The sequence below is a fragment of the Halictus rubicundus genome, unplaced genomic scaffold, assembly GCF_050948215.1.
Source record: "Halictus rubicundus isolate RS-2024b unplaced genomic scaffold, iyHalRubi1_principal scaffold0198, whole genome shotgun sequence".
In the NCBI taxonomy this organism is placed as follows: Eukaryota; Metazoa; Arthropoda; class Insecta; order Hymenoptera; family Halictidae; genus Halictus; species Halictus rubicundus.
In genome coordinates, this window is record NW_027488739.1 from 100,966 (window position 1) to 112,604 (window position 11,639).

The 11,639-nt window shown below is 37.4% G+C and overlaps 1 protein-coding gene across 1 annotated transcript; it reads left to right on the plus strand.

Annotated features, from left to right (window-relative positions):
• Window positions 1-3,864: 3,864 nt before the first annotated feature.
• On the plus strand, window positions 3,865-5,046 carry LOC143363971 (uncharacterized). The gene is made up of 2 exons (XM_076804501.1): window positions 3,865-4,284; window positions 4,522-5,046. Exons 1-2 carry the CDS (start codon window positions 4,250-4,252, stop codon window positions 4,802-4,804), a joined length of 318 nt encoding a protein of 105 aa, XP_076660616.1. The 5' UTR covers window positions 3,865-4,249; the 3' UTR covers window positions 4,805-5,046.
• Window positions 5,047-11,639: the final 6,593 nt, after the last annotated feature.

Here is an 11,639-nt window from a genome sequence, read left to right on the forward strand (position 1 = left end):
ATTCGATCCCGGACCAACAGATTCTCAGCCGGAGATGTTACGACCAGCGCCAACCGAAACTGTTGAGAGTCACAGTCATATATTGAAATGTAACGCAAAAAAAAATATTTTATATTGCAGGTTCTACACTGTTTTCCTGAATATAAAAATGTTCAATATTACATAATACACCTACACCTTTTTTTTTAACGACGATGCAATTTATACAAAATTCTGAAAAAATTCGGAAAAATTGTTTCAATAATATCTAACTACTGAATTTTTATAAAACTGGTATCTCTGAAACTTCAATTCGAAATGTGCACTTTCTCCAAATGATTGGACATCCAACTATCCAATTTTCTTAAACGCGTTTGCATAATCTGGAAAATCTGTAAAAAATACGACCCATAAAAAATAAGACCAATAAACGTGGTCAACTGAAAACTTCGATATAAAATCGGCAATTTTATGCATTCGGATTTGTTTAAAAATTGATTTTGCAGCCAAAAATTCTGAAAAAATCTCAGTCGTGTATGATATTAGGTAGAATACTCGTGAACACTTTCGTAATTTTTTGTTGAGCATGGTACTGTTATGCGAGACTACCAGGCTTATCTATTCTGTATAGATAAGTCAGACAAATAGATGAGTCAGAACTCACGGGCTTTCTCATCTACTAGACTAAGACAAAATTACTCACCGGTACAGAGATTTCAGATTAAAGTCCAACCCTGCGAAAACTCCGACCTCCACGTCATTCCCTATCTCTAAGGGCTAGTGTCATCCATCCCCACCAAACTTCCATAGTTGTACTCTTATATAAGGCCCTGCGAAAGGGCGCAGACAGAGACAGAGACAGAGACAGAGAAGAAGCTACAAGTAGCCCGTCAGTCGACTCGTTTGTTACAAAGTATTTCGTCGTGTACAAAATCGCTTGTATTCTTGCTTGGCGACCTATTCCCAAATAAACCTAAGTTGTGCTGGAAGAGTTTGGAGTTTATTCGAGGATACTCTTCATCTACCCCTTCCTGCGGCATAACAGAGGACTAATTTTTGGTGGCAGCGGTGGGATAGGCCGCAATTCAGCAAGAAGACCGAGGTCAACAAGGCGACAAGACGAAATCTGGAAGGATATAAGACGATTATGAAAATTCTATTCGGGTAAGTGAATGCCTTTTCACACATATTGGAACCCGAAATCAGAAATTCACACCGAAAGTGATAGCAGCGAGTCGTTACATAGTTTTATTCATAAAACTCTCGAGAAAATGAGTCGACCCGCGAGCCCTGTTAGAAGCAGCCTTGAACAACAAATGGCTGAACTACTGAGAAAATGTCTTAAATTAATGACTCTCTGCGAAGAGCAACGGAAAGAAATCGACGAACTACGACATGGGGAAACTTCAGTACCACTAGAACCTGTAAACGTTAGAATCAGAGATGATGAAAGTGACAGCTCCTTTCGGTCAACGGACGAACAACGCGTTTTGCTCAGGAGAACGAAAGAATCAAGACAGGTTTATACAGTCAACAAACCCACGGGATCTGACCGAGGAATTACAAATCGAGGAAACCTTACAATCGCTCTCCGAATGGGACAAAGCAGGTCAAGTCGTGTATTCCTCCTAGACACAGGAGCGAGAATAAATTTAATAAAAGCAGCAGCAGCAGTTGTTTTACCTACACGAGCGCGAATCAATCGTTTTTATAGAATCGATGATAGAGAAGTCGTCTCAACCAGAGAAGCTAAACTTACAGTAGGAAATCGTGAACATATTTTAGCAATAGTACCTGACTCCTTTCCGATAGAAGAAGATGGATTGCTAGGGATGCCCTTTTTAGAACGGGAAGAAGCAAAAATTGATACCAAAAACAGGATAATAGAATTAACGGGTACTATGCACAGGGTTTTACATTTACAAATACCAGAGGAAAGAATCAAAGCGCTAGATTCCAACACAAGGGTTGAGCATTTAACCGATCCAAAGGCTATTGATTTAGTGAGACGAGTCTCAAGAGAATTTGCAGATATATTTTTTCTCCCAGGCGACGCGCTGCCCATGACTAATTTAACCGAACATGCGATACCTGTTACCGATGAGCTTCCAGTGCATACCAAACAATTTCGTTATCCCCCAGGGCATCTCGATGTAATAAATGAACAGGTTACCGACATGTTAGACAAAGGAATCATTCGTAATTCAACTTCTCCTTACAACTCGCCACTTTGGGTGGTTCCAAAAAAACAAGACGCCAGTGAAAAGAAGAAATGGCGTGTTGTAGTAGATTTCAGAGCGCTTAACGAGAAAACTAAGCATGATGCATACCCTCTACCCAATATAGAGGAGATCCTGGATCAGCTTGGGCGAGCCCGCTGGTTCTGTGCATTTGACTTAGCGAGCGGTTTTCATCAAATTGGAATGAAAGAACAGGATAAGGCGAAAACAGCGTTCTCTACACCGTCTGGACATTTCGAGTACAATCGCATGCCGTTTGGTTTGAAAAATGCTCCAGCAACGTTCCAGAGAATGATGGACCGGGCACTGAGGGGTCTGATCGGAAACATCTGTTTCGTCTACCTAGATGATGTTATCGTCTTTGCGGAGAATCTGGAAGAATTGGAGAAACGCCTGAGGACGTTATTCCAACGCTTTCGAGATAGCGAATTGAAACTGCAACCGGATAAGTGTGAGTATCTGAAACCAGAACTCCAATATTTAGGACATCTTATTACAAAGGATGGTGTCAAGCCTAACCCTGAAAAAATTCGAGCTGTGGCCGAATTTCCAACCCCTAAGGATAAAAAGAATATCAAGCAGTTCCTAGGACTGGCAGGATATTACCGGAGATTTATCCCAAATTTCTCGCAGTTAGCTAAACCAATGAATACGCTCCTGAGAAAGGACAGGAAGTTCGAGTGGAAGCAACAACAAGAGGAATCTTTTCAACATCTGAAGACAGAACTTTGCGGAGATCGTGTACTCATGTACCCAGATTTTAAAAGACAATTCATTTTGTCTACTGATGCCTCCGGTGAAGCTTTAGGAGCGGTACTGGCACAAAAATATGAGAGCGGAAAAGAAAAACCAATCAGCTTTGCAAGTCGGACCCTAAACGAAGCTGAGCAAAAATATTCAACCACGGATCGCGAAATGCTTGCCATGGTTTGGAGTGTAAAGCACTTCCGCCCCTACTCATATGGTCGAAAGTTCGTTATAATTACTGATCATCAGCCACTGAAATGGCTAAATAACATGAAAGACCCAACTGCCATGCAGACGCGATGGAGGATCATTTTAGAAGAGTATGATTACGAGATTCAATACAAAAAGGGATGTTTGAATTCTAACGCTGATGCACTTAGTAGAAATCCGGTAATTAATCAAACTTATCGTCTCCTACACGAACGTTTTAACCGCGATATTAATGAAAAATGGCGTATGTTATACAGTATAGGCATAACTTTACCTAATAGAAGTAAACATGTAAAACGTGGTTGGTTGAATCCCATTGGAGATTTAGCCAATGTATTATTCGGAACCCTTAGTCAAAAGGACGCCGAATATTACGATTCGGAACTTGATAAACTTTATACAGATAGTAAAAGTTTAGCCGTACACCCAGATAAAGAAACAACCATTGTAAAAGGCATTGTTAAAGACTTTTCCAATTATCGTGATAGAATTCAATCATTCATAAATGTAACCACTGAAGCAATCTATCAGGTTATAGATAAGATAGAACAGCGACAAATTCAACTCAGTACAGCAACTTTATTATCTGAACTTGTAACTGAATACGGGGAATTAACGCACAAACTCAGAAGTTTAATCAACAATGGAATCCAAGGAAAATTGGACCCCACATTGCTAAATTCAGTAGACTTAGTAACAATTCTAAAAAGCATTGAATCCAAATTTGGAGCTGAAAGGATGCTATTTCCTGCCACGAAAGAATCAGCCTTCCTATATCAACGAGTCATCGAAGTTAATATTTTTGTCTTACATGATACACAACTTTGCTTTGAAATGAAAATTCCAATTCTTGAACCAGAACAATATAACCTTTATCAACTAGTACCAATCCCCCTTATTCGGGACAAACTAATGTATGTAGTTAGCATAACTGTTCGATATATACTACTAGACAGCACAACTAAATACTACAGCCCTGTCGAGTCTATGGATATTCACAAATGTAAAATCTTCGAGAAAATCCGAATTTGTGAAAGAACGACTCCAGTTCTCACTTCATCATTTCAAGACCAATGTATAGCGCAAGCAATTCATATATTCCCAGAAAGTAGGAAATATCAAATATCCATCATCAAAATTCTAAATCCCATCTGGATACAACTTTACTCTAAACGTGTAAAGAAGAAGAAGATATTTTAATTCATCACATATCTTTAGAGCACTTGCAAATTTATTCCAAATCATTGGACGAAATATCTAGAGACGCAAATAACATAGCCACGCACGTAAGAAGCGCGACGCGAACCGAAACCATCTGGACCACACTTAAAATTATCAACGTTAGTTTAATCCTACTAGCTCTATTATATGTATTATGCAAATTAAAAGTCTGGAAACTCATAAGTTTATGCTTCAAACCTTGCAATCAGTATGTAAACTGTTTCAATACAGGAGGTACCCACGTTTATAACGAAAATGTAACGACACCGTCACCTCAGTATTCTGTCAGGTTCACATCAAAACCTCAAAATGAGCAAGCATTCACTGTCGAGGAAGTTAGCGACGAACCCGTACCAATTTATGTAAAACCGTCAAAGCGTAAAACCGTACTCAAACCAATCTTGTAAAAAGAACATACCTTACCAAGGTATATTCTTTTAAAATAAGGAAGGGGATGTTATGCGAGACTACCAGACTTATCTATTCTCTATAGATAAGTCAGACAAATAGATGAGTCAGAACTCACGGGCTTTCTCATCTACTAGACTAAGGCAAAATTACTCACCGGTACAGAGATTTCAGATTAAAGTCCAACCCTGCGAAAACTCCGACCTCCACGTCATTCCCTATCTCTAAGGGCTAGTGTCATCCATCCCCACCAAACTTCCATAGTTGTACTCTTATATAAGGCCCTGCGAAAGGGCGCAGACAGAGACAGAGACAGAGACAGAGAAGAAGCTACAAGTAGCCCGTCAGTCGACTCGTTTGTTACAAAGTATTTCGTCGTGTACAAAATCGCTTGTATTCTTGCTTGGCGACCTATTCCCAAATAAACCTAAGTTGTGCTGGAAGAGTTTGGAGTTTATTCGAGGATACTCTTCATCTACCCCTTCCTGCGGCATAACAGTACGACTAAAAATTAATTTGGTTTGGAGGCACTTTTGACCATCTTATCCGGCTCTGTCTTAAAAATCAACAAAAAAAAAAAAATTATGTAAAAAATATAGAACATATTTTAGTATGCGCCATTAAACCCGATCTTTAAAAAAGATTTCTAGTCCAAATTTCGCATTGATATCTTTTTTAGTTTAAAAGTTGTAGCAAAATGTGCGCCTCGCCGAACCGGGAATCGATTGCGGCTCAGGCGCTCGAAACTTTGGTAACGTGAATTCGGTGGAACGCGTCGAACAGTCGAGCAGGCAGCTCACACGGACAGAATAGGGGTACGCTTGTGTATAGCGCGTGCATAGTAGAAGCAACGTAAAGGCTCGTACAGACCTGAACATTTCGACGAACATTGCGCCGAACGGCGCGCCGAACAGCGAACGAAACGCAAAATCAACATTCATTTCGGCGAACCGAAGGGCGCGATCTTGCGTTTCGTTCGCTGTTCGGCGCAATGTTCGTCGAAATGTTCAGGTCTGTACGAGCCTTAAGGAGACGACGGTACGAGAGAGTGCCCCCCCCCCCCCCAAACCCTTCACGTGGGATGGCGCACAGTGGTGCCAAGGCGGCAAAAAATCCTTTTTATAAATTTTTGATTTTTATAAAAAGAAATTATTTTTGTATAGCCTAATAGTACGTGCATGATGTGCCAGTCAGATTTTTGAAAAAATTTGTTTTATGGAGATATACGCATGGTAAATAACCATTTCCTCGTTCCTGAGAATTCATCAGTTTTCAGTGCGATAGTTATGTAATTACTCCGCCTATAATTGAATACTTAGGGATCTACAAATCATATGGGTTATTGCAAATGGCTTCAACTATTAACTGGCAAAAAAAAATTTTCCAAAAAAAGTTGTTTAACATTAAGTAATATGGACTAACCTGAAGCCCCTTTGCGTTACGCTCATTTTTTATTTATGGAGGAATACAAAAAATCCTTTGAATAGCTTCGATTTGGAACTAATCGTTTTGACAAGTTATAATATTGATCTAGCTTTGTGCAAAAAATCATGAGATACTTCGAGATGCTTTCGTTGCAATTTAAGTTCAAATATCAACTTTCGGAATTTCCAAAAATGAATCGCGCGGAAGTCACGATTATTTGATGTTTCAGGTGGAATTTTTAAGGGATACATATCAGATAATAAAAAAAATTACATTCATACATATAAAAAAATATTTAATAACAATTTTTTATGTTAAATAAACAAAGTTTTCGTTCACTGGACCACTGTCGCAAAAATGCAACAGGTATTTTTTGGTAGTGCTCCAATGAACGCTATAAAAATAATTTATGTAAGATAAAAAAAATTGTTATTAAATATTTTTGTATACATGAAAAATTAATAAATCATATGCACTTCACATTTTTCTTTATTAATTAGAAATATTCCTAAAAAATTTCACCTGGAAAATCAAATAATCGTAGCTTCCGCACGATTCACCCTTGGAAATTCTGAAAGTTGATATTTAAACTTAAATTGTGACGAAAGGGTCTCATGAATTTTTGCACAAAGTTAGATCAATATTACACCTTGCCAAAACGATTAGTTCCAGACCAAAATCTATTAAAGGATTTGTTTTATGCTTCCATAAATAAAAAATGGGCAGAAAACAGAGATTTTCGATTAGCCCATATTACTTAATATTAACAACTTTGTGCAAAAATTTTTTGCCAAATAAGCGTTGTAACTGTGGCAATCTTTCCACAGATTTTCAAACAAATTCGTTGGACAGTTTCATTTTACAGATTTTTTGCCGCTTTTTGGCCATTTGGCACCACTGTGCGGCGTCACGCGATTCTGGCATCACGACTGAACAAGTGTGATCGAGCTCGATGAATGCGGTAGTGTTTGTACGTGTCGTACGTTGCGTTCGTCGTTTATTTTCTCATTAGAAACGTGCAAAAAAATAATACAACTACGTTCTGAGTGAATAGTGAAATAGATTGACATCTCGCAAAAAACGATCAACTACATAATTATTGATTAATTAATTCTTGACTCTTTCGAATTTCACAATTAATATTAATTGATATTTTACATGATTCTTTAAAGCTAAAATTTATGTTGTTTAAATGAAATATACATGGAAATATATAGTAAATTTCAATTTAATTTCTTTTTCAAGTTCAGTTACAAAAGATATTCAAAATGAATGCGTATTAATAGTGTTAAAAAATTGTAGAAATGCGAATAATTATACGTATGGAGAAATGTTATTTACGTTCAAGATTTATGAAAATTGTATTTCTATAATTTGGAAACATGGTATCTATATTTATTAATATTGTATTGATAAAGATAATTGTAGATATATAACATAATGACATCAAATTAAAAAATATAATTTGAACATATAGTCATAACTCTGATCATAACATCAGATATGTACATTAGGGCTGTGCGAGTACCCGAAAATGCGAGCCGAGCTTAGCTCGGCTCGATTGTGCGAGTCGAGTCGAGTACTCGCACGATGCGAGCTACTCGCACCGATGCGAGCTGCTCGCAACGAAGCGAACGGCTCGAAATAAAATCAGGCGTAAAATGACATGATACGAGTTACAGCGGGAAGATCAGCACATCGATATTATCAAGCATTTTAGTATATTGACAATGCTAAATGTTTGCGATGTTTTATTATATATTTTGATAGTGAAATGTTGATTCAGAATTTGTATAACCCTTATTGAAAATAATTATGCAATAACAACTATTTCCTAGATTTATGTAAATAACTAGATGTGAAGAACGGTATTTTATATATTCCTTTATATTATACTCCGGTTCAGTGTACAGTCGTAAAAATGTATTGTCGCAAAATTGTTTATAATGTTGAAAATTAACGTTAAACTTCGTTAAATAGTTTTTGAAGGAATGGATATATAAATATTGTATAATATTGATGTGTATTTATACGAGGTCGCCGCCGCGTCTACAATGTATGCTGGCGGTTCGTCGGCGTGCTCTTTGCACAGGCCGCCACACTGGTACTCGCACCAAAGGTCAAAAGACTGAATTCTGGTAAGCTGAGAAAAACTGTTTGATAGAATCTGAGCTAACTAACCTGAGAATAGATTGTCTTAGACTTTTATATTTTTCGATAATGAATAACTAGCTAGTGGCTCGATGGGGAGGGAAGAGCAAAACGCATACGCGTGCAGGTAGATCAAATACTCAGAGCAGGTGACCTAAGTGGGCGCGTGCAGGCGAGCCGGTCATAAACCTTAGCACGCTGATGAGAGCCCTACTGTCCCATTGTACGGAAGTGCACTTTTTAGAAGAAATGGTCGAGATAACGAACCAAAAAGGCAGTAAACCATTTTCACACTACACAATTATAAACATGGAGATAGCGCAGGTTGCTTAGCGAGAAACGTGCGGCCGCTTCTCGTTATACATTATGCAGTCAGTCTCATAATTGATGGCATACACTTTAAATCAGAATAACTTTTTTTATAAATCGACCAAACGACTTCAGCTTCTAGACAGCTACTAGATGACATGTAATGAAAACTCAGGAAAAATTGCGTTATATAATTGCGTTAATTGTCGAGCTAGGAAGTAGATTTAACTTTGCTGCCACTACGAATTATTTGGTAGTTAGCATGATTTTGGACCATCGTATAAAAGATCGACTGTTATCCACGGAGAAGAGCCAACAATTGCAAATTGAAAAAAGATTTCGAGATGAGAATCGGTAAACTTTTTACAAACATTAAAATATTAACTAAACAGAAAGTATGACGAGTGTTGAACGTAGACATCAGATCCTTTTAAAAGGGCCTAGCCGATTTATGGTCAAAACTGCCCTTAGAGGTTTTTCAATGATTAATGAACAATTCGAAAGTTGACTAAGAAAAACCCCTCTGAGTAAAATTTCAACCCCCTATCTTGCCCATGAGGTTGGTTACAGGGTAAATTAGATTTCGCGCTTCTCCGCGTATTTTCCGCACTCTGATGCTTCCTAAAATTCTGAAAAAATGTGACATATTTTGGATTCTAAGGCTGACTTTTGATAATTTTTTCAGATTTTTTTGTTACAAACTGTGGTCGTAAAAAAATGAAAAACCTCCAAAAAATCGGAAAAATGCAGATTTCTCAAAAATGTGAAAACATGCTATTCTACTGTTTAGTTCCTTGTTAAAGTACTATAACAGGCAGTGTCGTCAATTTTTTTTAGATTTTTTGTTGTGAGACATCATCGTCAAAAAACAATAAAAACCGAATTTTTTCGACGTTTTTGCTATTAGGAGGAAAGTTACATTTGTTGGTTTTATCGCAGATATATATTAAGTAATTTTTAGCATTATTAAATTGAAACAAGTAATTGTTTGACCTAAGAAATGTGATTTAAGAGAAAGAGTAAATTGTATTTTGTGTGATATATACCAGAATGTTCGTAAAGTTTTGTAACATCGCCAGACGTCGAACTAAGGAGCGGATACGCTGGGGTTCTTATCCCGTCGGTGGTAAATGTTTTTTCCCATACATCATCTTTATTTTTTCAATTTCTTATATTATTTATTCATGTGATTTTAACAATATTTTTTTAATGTTCTAAAAATATTGAAGTAACATTGATTAGGCCATGAATATTTATATTATTGTGTTCGTCCACGATTTCCGCCAGATATGAAATTGCTTGTGAAAATTGGTAAGATTCCGTGAAAAGAATTTTGAAATCCACTTCTGTCATTTCCAGAAAATCAAGAAATCAATACTGTTTGAAATGGAATCTTTTTGCGGTTCCAATTGTTTTGACCATCTTAATCGGCTATGGCCTTTTAAATCTTATCACCTATACGTGCACAGTACCGAATGACAGGCTGTTGGAACTTCCAACTTGTGTGAAAGGTTGTAGACTGGCACATATTGGCACGAATGCGTACAAATACATATCAATATTATACAATATTTATATATCCATTCCTTTCAAAAACTATTTAACGAAGTTTAACGTTAATTTTCAACATTATACACAATTTTGCGACAATACATTTTTACGACTGTACACTGAACCGGAGTATAATATAAAGGAATATATAAAATACCGTTCTTCACATCTAGTTATTTACATAAATCTAGGAAATAGTTGTTATTGCATAATTATTTTCAATAAGGGTTATACAAATTCTGAACATTTCAACATTTCACTATCAAAATATATAATAAAACATCGCAAACATTTAGCATTGTCAATATACTAAAATGCTTGATAATATCGATGTGCTGATCTTCCCGCTGTAACTCGCATCATGTCATTTTACGCCTGATTTTATTTCGAGCCGTTCGCTTCGTTGCGAGCAGCTCGCATCGTGCGAGTACTCGACTCGACTCGAAAAGCGAGTCCCGGGTCGACTCGACCCGAGCTCGGCTCGCATATGCGAGCTTGGCTGCAGGCCTAATGTACATAACTCGTCAATCATTTGTATTTGACCACATTTGATAATTTTTGTAGATCTAGTTCCAACATTTATCGTTCGTCAGCGTAGAGGGCGTAAGAAAACCAGTTGTTTACATGTGAGACACGAAACCGCATATGGTGATTGGTCTACTCTTATACCTCTTCTGTGCCATAGACGAGGTATGGTATTACCTACAGATGTGTAGCTGACTGATGAATACGAGATGGAAACACCGGCGTGTTAGATAATGAATAAGAAAGGAACTGAAAAGGGAATCTTTCAATTTTATTAAATGTTGGATATTTATAGGGAGGAGGGTCCTAAGTGGACATGTTTTTTTTTTTACCCGGAGTATGGAACGATCAGGTGTCAGACGTTATAACAGAATAAAAATTGTAATTGTTACATTACATTTATTTCAGTATCACTGTCAAAAAGTCTACGTACATTTGCATAAGAGTATGATCCTAATAATGATAATGTATGATTAGATTAGGTCCGGATACGATGTTTTGTGAATGTTATAACTTAAAAATACTTTACCACTATTATTCATGCACACACCTCGGTCTCTCTTTTTTTATTATGATGTGACGTCGCCCTAATCGAAACAGGCGCCATCTCGGTAATAACTAGACATGATACCGCGCGTATTCGAACAGACACGTATTCTATAAGGATAATTTTTAAGAAAGCGCAGTTAGAAAATGTTATGTTAAGTTAAGAGGTCACTCGAGTAGGGAAAGCGAGACGCAAGGAATGCCAGCTGCAAGCGATAACGGAGCGGAACCACTTCTACTAGGACCAGGCCCGCTTAAGCGAAGGACAACGAGGAAAAACAGACCCGAGAGAAGACAGCTCTACAGCCTCCCTCAAGGACCTGGAAG

Bases quoted from the DNA above. Each gene is read 5' to 3' on its own strand.
- LOC143363971 (XM_076804501.1), top strand. From the start codon at position 4,250: ATGTATAGCGCAAGCAATTCATATATTCCCAGAAA. The intron at 4,285-4,521 runs GTAGGAAATATC...TATCAACGTTAG, and splicing joins AATTCATATATTCCCAGAAA to TTTAATCCTACTAGCTCTAT.